The 12,396-nt window shown below is 38.3% G+C and overlaps 1 protein-coding gene across 2 annotated transcripts; it reads left to right on the top strand.

Annotated features, from left to right (window-relative positions):
• On the top strand, window positions 1-11,532 carry LOC140154911 (uncharacterized). 2 transcript variants are annotated; one of them, XR_011859322.1, is made up of 4 exons: window positions 1-998; window positions 5,597-5,914; window positions 6,625-8,085; window positions 8,597-11,532. XR_011859322.1 is itself a non-coding variant. In XM_072177573.1 (3 exons), the coding sequence occupies exons 1-3, from the start codon at window positions 431-433 to the stop codon at window positions 7,284-7,286; spliced, it is 1,548 nt and encodes a 515-aa protein (XP_072033674.1). In that variant the 5' UTR covers window positions 1-430; the 3' UTR covers window positions 7,287-8,503. The 2 variants fall into 2 exon arrangements, 1 of the variants encoding a protein (XP_072033674.1); XM_072177573.1 differs by lacking the exon at window positions 8,597-11,532 and having other exon boundaries at window positions 6,625-8,503.
• Window positions 11,533-12,396: the final 864 nt, after the last annotated feature.

The following is a 12,396-nucleotide window of genomic DNA, read 5'->3' as shown; positions in this document are numbered from 1 at the left end:
AACGTGGTGAAGCCGCATTCTTATTGGCAGAGTGGCATGATAACAATAGGGAAAGTACACTTGATTCAACCATTTGCCAGAAAGTTAAACAAGTGCATATAACATGACCAAATCTTGTGCAGGTGAATTGCATTGTACCGCGACCAAAAATATGGCTGAAACAACTTGAAATTACAGGGATATCACCATCTTGATGGTATTTTCTACCAGGATAGTCTGATTATTTCGTCGGGATTTATTTTAACGTGGTCGTCTGTTCGAGTCAATTGTTCTTACCTTTCACTCTTCTGTTGTGTTCAGCAGCGTTGATTTCTTGGACCAGGAAGTGGCGTACGAGAGTTAATCTTTAGATAGATGTACTCAATTTTATTGAAGAAATTATACTCTCAGAATTATTAGTTGATTTCGTACTCAACCCGTACACTTCAAAATGATGTACACGCAGGACTATCGATCAGCTGGACCATCATATCATCATGCTGGTGGAGGGCCACCACCAGGCCCAACACATCATCCATACGGAGGACCACCACCACCACCCCCACAAGGCCCAACTCATCATACATACGGAGGACCACCACCACCACCACCAGGCTCAACACATCATACATACGGAGGGCAACCACCACCACCACCAGGCTCAACACATCATACATACGGAGGGCAACCACCACCACCACCCCCACCAGGTGCGCCTCCAGGGGCTCATCGTCATCCACACTATGACATTAGGGGATCAACAAGAGGGGCCCCTTCAACAGTGTCTGGCCCTAACCCTGGATTTGATCGGGATAGGGATGGTTACCGCGATGGAGCCTGGGGTTACAGATGCCGCTTTTTAGGGTCCAAATCTATGGGGGCTGCAGAACCACAGCCAGAAATGGTAGGGAGTGTGGTGGATTCATTAATAGAGTACTACAAAAATACAGAAGTTCAACCAAGGAGATATCTCATCAGGATCAAAAGTCAAATATTGGAATTGGAAGAACTTGAAAATGGTAAATATTGTTTGAAATATTCAATAACTTTGATATCCACACATTCCCCGCGCTGCGCATCCTATTCCTAATCTATTGTCTTTCAATTTTATTGTCACATTATACCATGTAGAATAACATTGTACATCCGTGTTGCTCAATGTATATGTTTAATAAGGTATCCTTTTCGTGTATTAATCTTTGTTTTCTTCCCTTTTCGGAGATCCGTTGCGAACCAAAATAACCTGATAAATTAGGGAAGTACCCTTCCCAAGAAAACTGAAAGGTTGTTTGCCAAATATTATTTATTAATACCGAACAATCTTGACACTGGTTTTAAATATGGTCTCTCGAGACATGAAAAAGCAGTATTTTAGCTTTACCATTGTGGCGATTAGTTATTACCACAATATTCTAAAATGGCAAAATAAGGATATGTGTGGGGATTTATGTATAGTTTGATATTGACGGATCTTTGAACATGTTGAATGTCCGGTTGAATGTCCATTGAATTGAAAATAATTCTTTCTCATAAACGCTTTTATTTCTACCATTAAGAAGTTCCCTCTACTACATTTTTCCCATGTCTCAATTTCAATTTGAATGAGATGATACATTATTTTCCTCATATCGGTAGGTCAACAGGTTGGAGGGTTCTTTATTTTCTTGATATTTCTGTTCATTTTCCTCTCCATCTCGATTGGGTACCATCAAAGACCTGTCACCTTGCTACAGGCATAACGGTTTAGTTTTTCTTACCGTTATGTTAACATAATTCATGTAATTGTTCAAATACAATTGAATTGATTTCTGATCACTCGTGCAAGATTATAGACTTAAATCAACAAGGCTTTTCTTGACAAAATACCATTATTATGCAATAGTTTTGACAAAGAATTTGCATCATAATCACGACAATGCATACATCTTATTTGATCAGGAATTTATTCGTCTGCAAATATATGACAAGCAGTTTTATTCTGAAACACTGACCCTGTGTGGGCATTATAATATAGTCTTATAATGTCATGATCTTTGTTAAAATGGTTTTCCTCAAATGCATTTGATCATGGACGTACGTCCATGATTTGATACATGAATATAAAATATTTAAATACATTGTAATTATATTACATGACATTTTGTTTTACTCTTGTTACAAAATGATATAGGCCTAGATAACTTTAACTTTAGCCGCCCATAGATTTTAAAATCTATGAGCCGTCAAAACAATTTACCCTTTTCTTCAGGCAATATAATCTGTGCACTTTCTATTTTAATCGAGCCACGCACTAAATGCATTTTGCCATTAACTTAAATTTGGAATAAATTTGTTCTACTAAATCGTATCCGAACCCATAATGTTAATGAGTCCAAAATAAATCTGCCTTATAAATGATAATTACCTCATATTAAAATAAAAACATTAAAAAAGGGCGTAGTTGACAGATGATGACAGATTTGAAGAGAGGTTGTTATGATGATGAGCTCAAAATGTCAAGTGACCTTAATAAGATACGGGTCATCAGGTGATCCCGGATAGAGTCATCGGGACATCTCAGGCCACCGCGAGCAAATTTTATGCTAATCTCTGGAATCGAGATACGTCATAATTCCCTAGTTAATTTATTCCCCTGGCAATCAATGTTCCATTGCCAGTAAATTATAAGTTTTCAGAATCATGAATGCGAAAACAGATGCACTGACACCCTCCCCCATGCACAAGCTCCCACACAGAAACACACCATCATGATCACCACCAACACACCCCATATGCACCACCATCAACACACCCCACCTCCCCAACTCGCACACCCACCCACCCATTCTATCGTTTATACCAGATTTTTGGTATCAAATTAATGCAGGTACGTATTGATGTTATCATAATTCGTGTTAATGCAAAGACAGGAAAGTCTACATTGTGCACCTGAGACTATAAATAGTCTCAGATTGTGCGATGCATTCAAACACCGCTCACTCCCCGGCTCACTTACACATACATTGCTACTATTTATAGAAGAATACAAAACGTTCAGTAATTCAATATTTCGGTTTTATTCCACCGAATGATCCAGGAACATTATTTTGTCGGGAAAATATGAAAGCTAATAAGTTATTGTGTTCATGCATTTGAGTTCTAATAAGTATGCAAAAATTGAGGTGGTCTTATACAGTAATAATAGTATTGAATATCAAATAAAATATCATAAAGCTAGAAGATAAAATCAAGTTGCTATAATTATTAGTTATTGAACATGAAGCATATTACACATGCCCGGGTACACATGCTTTACTAGGATCACAAGTTTCAATATATTTTGAAAGCGATTGTGTTATACTTATATTAGTCATACTTGTATACCATGACGTCAATCAAAATTATTCAGCAAGGTCAGACATGCCCTTCTGCTGCTTGTAGTAAGTTGCTCTACCTGTTGTAGAAAGCCGTTCAGGTTCAAAAGACACAGAAAGGCGTCTCCGGATCAGTTCTCGCAAACAATAAGTTTACCTTTGGTGAGCGTGCATCGGGTGCCAAACAAACTTTATTATGGAATCTCTCCTTGTTATACGCCCATGATTGTATGGTGTATGAAACCATACATGTACACAGCTTGATTAAAAGGTCATTTACAGAAGAATTGATTTGATATAAACATGATATTAAATGTATGCTAATGCTTGGTTTCATTTGTGTGTACCAACATAAAAAAAAAACCATATTGCTGAACATTTTTATTATTGCTAAATTGAAATATACGATATTTCGATCTGTATTGCTGAAAGACAATAACTGACAATGAAATAATTACTATGCAATCGTCTCCTTGACTCTTGGTACTGCAGGGTGTCTTCCCTTTCACGTGTCCTTCTATCTCATAATAGTTATTTATAGGGAACTTTCGGAGTCCTCAATACTCGTATATGTGTCCATTCTTTTCTCTGCTCCAATAATACTTATTCTTGATATCTCTCTCCCACATCACTAACCTCCTAAATTGTCTCTTTGATGGTCTTCATGGTCTTTGCTACTATTTGTTTTTCTTCGCATCCACATTTCAAAATCTTCCCATCATATCCTCGCTTTACATACCTTCTTTCTGCTGTGTCCATTGTCTCAACTCCATATGCAAAGCCACACTCTGGACCATTGACTTAACGGTTATCTTCTTTATCTTCTTATCTTCCGTTTTTGGAAAGGAGAACTTTATTCATATTGAATGTAAATTTTAACTATATTTCCATGTTTAACATGTACGCTACATAGCTTTATTTCTGTCTGGCTACTTCCCCAGCACACTACCCAGGTATTTGAAATGATTAATCTGTTAATATGTTCCACCTCTTGTCTATCACATGATCACACCTCCTTTGCTTTATTGAATGATCACTTAGATCTTCTGTACATGGATTTTCATATCCATTTGATGTTTCTGTCAATCTTTGTAGACGTGCGTCGGTACTTTATACCGCGCGCCATTGCTTGGTCATCTGTAAATCGAACACCCTTCAGTTATTAATTCCCTTCCAACGGATACACCGACCTGCTCACGGGGACCTGCTCTCCTCTACTCTTTCCATTGCATCTACATCATCGTCTCCACATGAATTGAGAAGAGTACTACTATAGTGACAAGCCTCAGAGGACATCCTTGACGCACTCGTCCCCGCATAACTTGTGTTTTCTCACAAAGTTATCAGGAGTCTTTCTTTTGGACCAAACTGTGCAAGGACCCATTCGTTAGCATGGTTAGTGTGCTTGTCTTGCCAAGTGACGTGCAAGATCATATACCATATACCATTAGCTCAAAAGCTGTGATCTTTTTTGCTGTCTGCCTTCTTCAGGGTCCAAGCTTCACATCCGTCACATGCATGCACAGCCAAATCTTACCTCTGCTAAGACTGCTATATACTTGTCAGGCATAGCTATTGTATAATCATATTCAAGATGTCTAACAGGTTCATCTAGCTCAACCTTATCAAAAGCTTTCTCAACGTCTACGAAGTATACACATAGTCCACTGACATGTTCCAGGCTTCTCTCGCTAAACATTTAATTTAGGGCACCGAGTTTAAAGTTGTGAAACATCAACCGTCTGCTGTTAAATATCAGCCTCCATAGTTTAGAGAGTTAGTTACACGTAATCGTATTACTCTCCACATTGCATCCATCACCTTTCCATCATATACCATCTACGACGCCAAGATATCAGCATACGCCCCTCTTTCAGTGTTTTGAACAATGTTGCCAAACCACATTTTGACTATAGAATACATGTCTGCAATTATGTGAACATATCAAACATTATTACTGATTTACTGGAGAAAAGATAGAAAATTAGAAATATTATAACAATAACGACATAAATCCCATTCAGATATTGTGTGTATGTTCAAGATGTTTGGCATGAATGATTTACAGGTTGAGCTTGCGCGGATGCCGAGAGAATCCTTGTTATCATGATTATAAAAGCTATAAAGCTACAGTCCTTTCGATTTCGAAATCATGCAGATATTCTTTCACTTCCAGGGTTTCTAGGGTCTGTGGTTGCATATTCAATTACAGATTGTAATACTAAAAGTGACATCATTTCTTTTCTTTATTTTACTCCTTGTAGATGAAGTACACATACAAAATGTTCCCTTAGACGCTATCACATTCTGCGCCTCCGATAACCGTTATCCACGTATCTTCACATTCGTGGCTCGCGCAGAAACTGGCTACATGTGTCACGTCTTTTATTGCCGACATGTCCACGATGTGGATCGTCTGACAAAAGACTTCGATGACGCCTTCAGGAATTGCTACGCAGAATGGCAGAAAGGTGGTACGGTGACGTCAGCAACAACGGGAATAACGGATCCTGCGGTGCAACAAGCTGTAGAAGCGGCTCTTGTACAGCAACGACCTAGCAGATACAGGGCTAATGTCAAAGGTTTGTATTGCTAATGTTAGACTGACTTCCATGCAGAGGTAAAGTTAGCCCACAATCCCTCTCACTAGGATCTTAAACTTGACAATCTCGAGCCCCAATAATGCTCCTACACTCAAAGAATGACCTTTGGATATGTTGGGTACTTAATTAATGTTCCATAAACTTGAGGTCAAAATTTGGGTTTTGCTTGTTTAATGTGGGTCATTGAGAAATGCCATTGGAAATGATTGCTCGTCTATCGCAGTATTTGAATTGAACAGCTGCAAAGCCGGCCAGAGGACTTTCCAATCAAGAATAATCACTGTGGTCCAGTGCTATTCTTTGTAATATCTGCATGGACAAGAAGAATGTCTTTTATACTATTGAACAACTGTTTTTAGCAAAATTGTTGAACAACTATTACTGTTTCAGTTTGCCATCTTCTTAATCATGTTTATAGCCAATATATGAAGCACTAGTAAAGTTGGTCAACGATGGCAATGGATGAAGACACTTTGCTAGTCAAGACATTTTTGTCTTATTTCCCATAGATCTTTGGTCTGCCACTTAGACGTTCTTTTGTTGTCAGATTCGTGACAGAAAAGAGAAATCAATCCGTTAAGAATTATACCATGTGGTCAATAAAGTCCTTTTATGTCTTTGTCCTGATAATTTCAGGAAGGAAACGCCATCTTAATAACACTACGATTCTCGTAACTTTTCTATCACAGAAATACTCGTCGAAGATCAGCCTCGAAGTCTACCGTTGTATAATTTCCAAGGCCAGCGAATGAAACCGGCTAGAGGCAGAGCATCTACATCTGGAGAAGCTAGTTCGACTCGATATATATTTGCATACGAAGACGACGACGATGACGACAGTACTGTGCATGTTCGACGAGAGCGTAAATCACATCGTTACCCTGTTAATAAAGAACAGTTCCGCTTTAGTGGTGCTGATCATCGCAGTAGTAGTAAAAGACGAGATCGTGAGTACAGGCGAGATTACGTGGTTCAAGGTGCGGGATATGCTGCGGAGCAACAGCAAGGTACGAGGCGTGAGTATGTGCTTTCTCATGCCGTCCCATCTACATCTGCCGCGTCAGTACGATCAGGAGTACCAGCATCTTATCGTACGGAATTCGTGGAGGCTGATGGGAGAGCATATAATAGAGAGTTCTACGAAGCTGACGCACGACCGGTGACAGTGGTCCAGACCCATCCAGTCCCAGCGGCTGATGGTCCTGCTACTTCTGTGATCGTTGAAGGAGATATAGGGTATGGAAGGCGGGATTATGGATCGGTACGCCTGGCACAAACTGTCGATGCTCCACCGCATCCTGCTTACGCAGTCCACGCTGCATCTAACGACAGATCAGATATGCTGTATTAAGAGGACTAAATGAATGACTATAACTCGTACGAGATGAATCTAACAATATTGCCAAAGCAATATTCTTTTTATGGCAATATTCTAGTATCAGAGATTAAGAGAGCATGGGTTGCCGTACAACTTAATGTAAAACGCTACATACCGGGGCTTCATACCGATGCTGAATCTGGATCCGTGAGTAGCGGTAACTAAACTATCATAGATTGATAGGGTACAGTTCGAAAGGCAGCGCCGTGCGAGCATATAGACCCTATGGTACGAGACTCTTTGTAGCACAATCCCTCTGCCCCACTCTGGTTACGCCACTGGTAGTGACCACTAGCGTCAGACTTGTAGCACCTGTTCTATGTTGTAGTGTTACATGGGCAGATAATGAACATGCACGGTATATACGGTAGATGGCGATCTCAGCATATTGCCGAATACCCAGATTACTATAAACAGCCCTATATAAACGGGAAATCCCTAAATGATGGTTTCATACTCTCTGCCGCTTGCCGCGGCTGAGCGGCGTTACGCTTCATAATGCACAAAGCGCGGGTGGAGTGATCGATATATCGGCTTGCCGCTCAGAGTCCCAGCCGTTTTGTGTTCTTCCGTCACTAAACAAACCGTAGTAACGAAGAAGCACAAGTCGGCTGGGATCGATACTCAAGGCCGATACTACACAGCTAGCGTGTCTGGTGTGACGGCACAGTGAAGCAAAATCGTCATCAACTTCGCGGCAAACAGCATGAAATTATGAAACCAGCATTCCGCGATTCAGTTCGATTCGGCGAGCGTGAGTATCGACTATAAGGCCAAAAAAAATAATTGTTTGTTTGTCCTCCACAGCTTTGAAAGAGGACGTGCGGGCGGCCGGATTTTTTTTTGTTTTTTTTGTTTTTGGATTTGGCATATTCCTGGACCTAGTTAGAGGTAAATGCTACAATTATTCATGGTGACTTAAAAAAAAAAACATTTTGTTTCTTACATTTAAAGTTATAATTTGTGTTCATGTCATAGTCTTTAATGATTTCAAATCCAATGTATTTTGAAGTCACTAAAAATAATAGACTGTGACATGAACACAAGTTATAACTTTGCATATTGAAGACACAAAATGTTTTTTGGGGGCTTTTTTTATTTTCAACCATGAAAGATCTTAGCAATTAGCATTAGTTAGGTCCAGAGATACTCCAAATCTAAAAAACAAATTGAATTTTACTTATTTTTATTTTTAAAAAAAATTGAAGAAAAAAAAAATATTGGTCAGGCCTTAATCTGAGGAGCGGGCGGACAAACAAACAACTTTTTTTTTTTTGCCAAAGTGAAAAATGGCTTTATGCAAAATAAAAAATAAAACATAATTGTTATGTCGCCCTCTATGATAAATATAGTCGGTATAATACAATAATGGTTGGTCAATTATAGTAATCTGGGTTTGTCAATATGAGTAAACCTAAAGATATATGATGATCGGGATAAATTGACCTGCCATCGTAAATGCATCATGGCTGATAGTCTCTTATGGCTGATCATGAGAAGAGGAAAATAATCTTGAATGGAAACCATGACATTTTGAATAGTTTTATGTCCGGGTTAGGCCTTTATTTTTGTAATACGACATGTAACAGTATTTTTTCGGAACTCATCAGTATAAAGTACATGTACATATGAAAAATAAGTTTCGTATAGGAGTTTATTTTTACTAAGTTAAACAACCATTGTTTGAAACTTTTTGTGATGATTTTTCTAAATTCACGCCCTGTATACGACAAATTGGGTTATAGATGCACACCCCTATAGAGGAGTTCGGATTTCCGGACTTTTTTTGCAGTCGTGACTGTTGGAAATCCAGACTTTTAAAGTGCCCAAAGGCAAAAAAATCCGGCAGAAATATAGTTCAAAATCAGACATCCTGAATTTGATAGCTCATTTTGGACACTTCCGTGATTTTTCCTTCATTTAACTGGATTTCCAAGCTTTTTTCAGGTAACAGAGGCAACTGGAATTCCAGTCGTTTTCAGAAAGCAGACTTGGAAATCCGGACATTTCTTTGATTGAAAAGTTCCTCCTCTATAGGGGGTGTGCGATTATTTTCTGGAATAGCCCAATGGATTACTGGGTGGCCATATATCAACCAGACTAGCAATACCGTGCTGAAAGGTATTATTTTTTATTCTCTTTTGTTGGTTTCTCCATCTCTAAATTAATGTTTAAATTAATTTAGTGTCTTGCTGGTGCTATAAGCACATCATAAAATGAATTATCTGGCACAACTCAAAACCATACCATTTTCGAACTGTTGGGCAAAACGAAACCCAATTATATTCTCGGCATTTTGGTATCTCAGGATATATGTGCGGCCAACAGCTCCAACACTTTTGACATAATAGCGACTTTTAGGCAAACCCATTGAAATTGTTTCTTTTGACAGTTTTGCGAGCTGTTTTGTCGTTTATTACATGAACGTAGCCAATATTCACATCTTAAACATGTTAAAGCTGATTTAATAATGTTAAATCAAACTGTTCTGACTTTGTATACTATGGTAGAATATATATTTTATGAGTCATTTATATAATATTCTAAATCTATTTCATCCGTGTGGTCTTATTTCATAGTTATTAACAAAATAGGGTCTGCGATTATCACGTGATGTAGACCGTAATCATAATGCATTCTTCGATTTATATTTTGTAATAATATAATTAATCACAATCTGTATAGACAGTATGTACGTTTTCCATGTTGGATCTAGTTAGACACCATCAATCATTAACGTATGTCGACAATGTTGATGATGTTAGTGATATTAATGATGATGTTGATGATGATGATGATGATGATGATGATGATGATGATGATGATGATGATGATGATGATGATGATGATGATGATGATGATGATGATGATGATGATGAACAATATGATGATGATGATGATGATGATGATGAATGCGATTGAGATGAATATGATCATGATGATGATGATGATAATGTGGACGATCGAGAGAAGGGGGTGAAGATAACCTGGTTCCGGCACTCCGTGTATCCGCGGGTACTCAAATACTACTCATGCTCATCGGAAATTTCGCGAAATTAGGGGGTATTTGCAGATTGCAGATACAATTTTAAAAAAAGGGCAATTTTTCATATACTTGTTCGCGAAATTAAAAAAAAAATGGTGCTCTTTATTCACCAATCACATGTTTAAATCATCGTAGTTTCAATATTCAGTTCATTTACGAATCCCAGTTTCATTATTCGGTTTAGCGCACTTTGCAGTCATGATTTATGCGTTTCCATCAAAAAGGGGTACCGGTATAGGCCTATTAGAAATATTGTTCGCGTTTAGCGTAAAAAGGGGGGCATTGTAGAAGGGAGAAATTGCTAAAAAATAAGAGTGTTTTTATCCTGAAAAGTTCGCGAAATGAGATTCAAAAAGGGGTGTTTTCAATGTTAAAGTTCGTAGACGAGCATACCCGCGGATACACATAGTGCCGGAAACGGGGACGATAAATGATAAAAGCTCGTTAACATGTGTTAGTAGCTTGTAGTTCCAAAATGGGACGTTGTGCAGTAATTAATGAAGAAGAATAAGAAGGCTGAGAAGCGGTGTCAAAATGACTGGTAGTCCTATCCAATAGGACGTTGTTAATTGAAACCCATGGCCCTCACGAAATGACTAGAATGGATAACTTTACGTTGCAGTTTGGTGTGGCACTGATAGACCAGGTTAAAACTGAGCTAAGTACCACTTGGAGAACCAGACATTCTCATATGGTTTATCTGGACCAGTTTTGCATGGGGAACAAGAATTTCTTGGGTAAAAAGCCCGTAACCTGAGAACTTTTCTGTGAGGGCGCTTTTTTCAAAATGGCCGCCAAAATTCATATATATGGTTAAATTGGTCACATTAGGGGCATATCTAACCAGAGTTTGGATTTTTTTTGATAGCAAAACTGTACTACTAAGTCAGGTTATTAATATGAAGGTAACAGGAGGTCACAGCTGAGGGCGCTTTTTTCAAAATGGCCGCCAAACTCAATGAAAAACATATATGTGGCTAGATTAGGCACTTTAGGGGCATATTTAACCAGATTTTGAATTTTTATTGATAGCAATTATGTACTACTAAGTCAGGTTATTAATATGAAGGTAACAGGAGGTCACAGCTGAGGGCGCTTTTTTTTCAAAATGGCCACCAATCTCAATGAAAAACACATATATGGTTAAATTAGTCACTTTAGGGGCACATTTAACCAGATTTTGGATTTATATTGTTAGCAATAATATATTACTAGGTCAGGTTATTAATATGAAGGTAATATGAGGTCACAGCTGAGGGCCTTTTTTCAAAATGGCCGCCAAAATCAATGAAAAGCATATATATTGTTAAATTAGTCACTTAAGTGGTATACTTCATCAGATTTTGGATGTTGTTATTGATAGCGGTAAAGCATTACTAGGTCAGATTATTAATACGCAGGTAATAGGATGTCACAGGCGAGGATGCTTTGTTTTCAAAATGGCCAACAAAATTGAAGGAAAGTATGATATCAACAAAAAAGTGTCAGGAAATGTTACGTAAGTTGAAAAAAAGTAATAGTTGTCATTAACTTTTTGAACTTATAATGGCAAAGGTATATTCTGGTTTAAAATGGTGGCAATAATGCCCGGTCAATGATGGCTACCAGAATTGCCTTTATATATTGAAGAAGACCCTTAAAGCAACTTGTGAACTAGAATGCCGCAAAAGCGTTGCTTACAGTGTTATAAATTGTCCGTTTGTTGCATGGTTTCACTGATGCATTTAACTTTGTTTTAATCCTCAGGATCACTCAAATCGCTATTTTCTGAAAAATCTTCATAGTCATTCTCTTCCAATAGTTCTTTGACGTCCTCAGGCATTACCGTTTCAACCCATTTAGGATTCATGTTTTTGTTGATTGTCAACAATGTTTCCACCATCGTATACAGTGACAACTGCTGCTCTCCACTCTCTTGCAATGGAATTTGCGCGAAGGATATGAAGTGCCTGCTTACGTGGTTGTAGTAAGGATACATCTGCAATCTTTTTATCTGCATATCCTTTTATCTGTGTCCAGAATCTCCATCATGAATGA

The sequence above is a fragment of the Amphiura filiformis genome, chromosome 6, assembly GCF_039555335.1.
Source record: "Amphiura filiformis chromosome 6, Afil_fr2py, whole genome shotgun sequence".
NCBI lineage: Eukaryota > Metazoa > Echinodermata > Ophiuroidea > Amphilepidida > Amphiuridae > Amphiura > Amphiura filiformis.
This window is presented reverse-complemented; position numbering and strand designations above follow the sequence as displayed.

Coding starts and splice junctions, on each gene's coding strand:
- LOC140154911 (XM_072177573.1), top strand. CDS start 431: ATGATGTACACGCAGGACTATCGATCAGCTGGACCATCATATCATCAT. Junction 999..5,596: donor ATTGGAAGAACTTGAAAATG/GTAAATATTGTT, acceptor TACTCCTTGTAG/ATGAAGTACACATACAAAAT. Junction 5,915..6,624: donor ATACAGGGCTAATGTCAAAG/GTTTGTATTGCT, acceptor TTTCTATCACAG/AAATACTCGTCGAAGATCAG.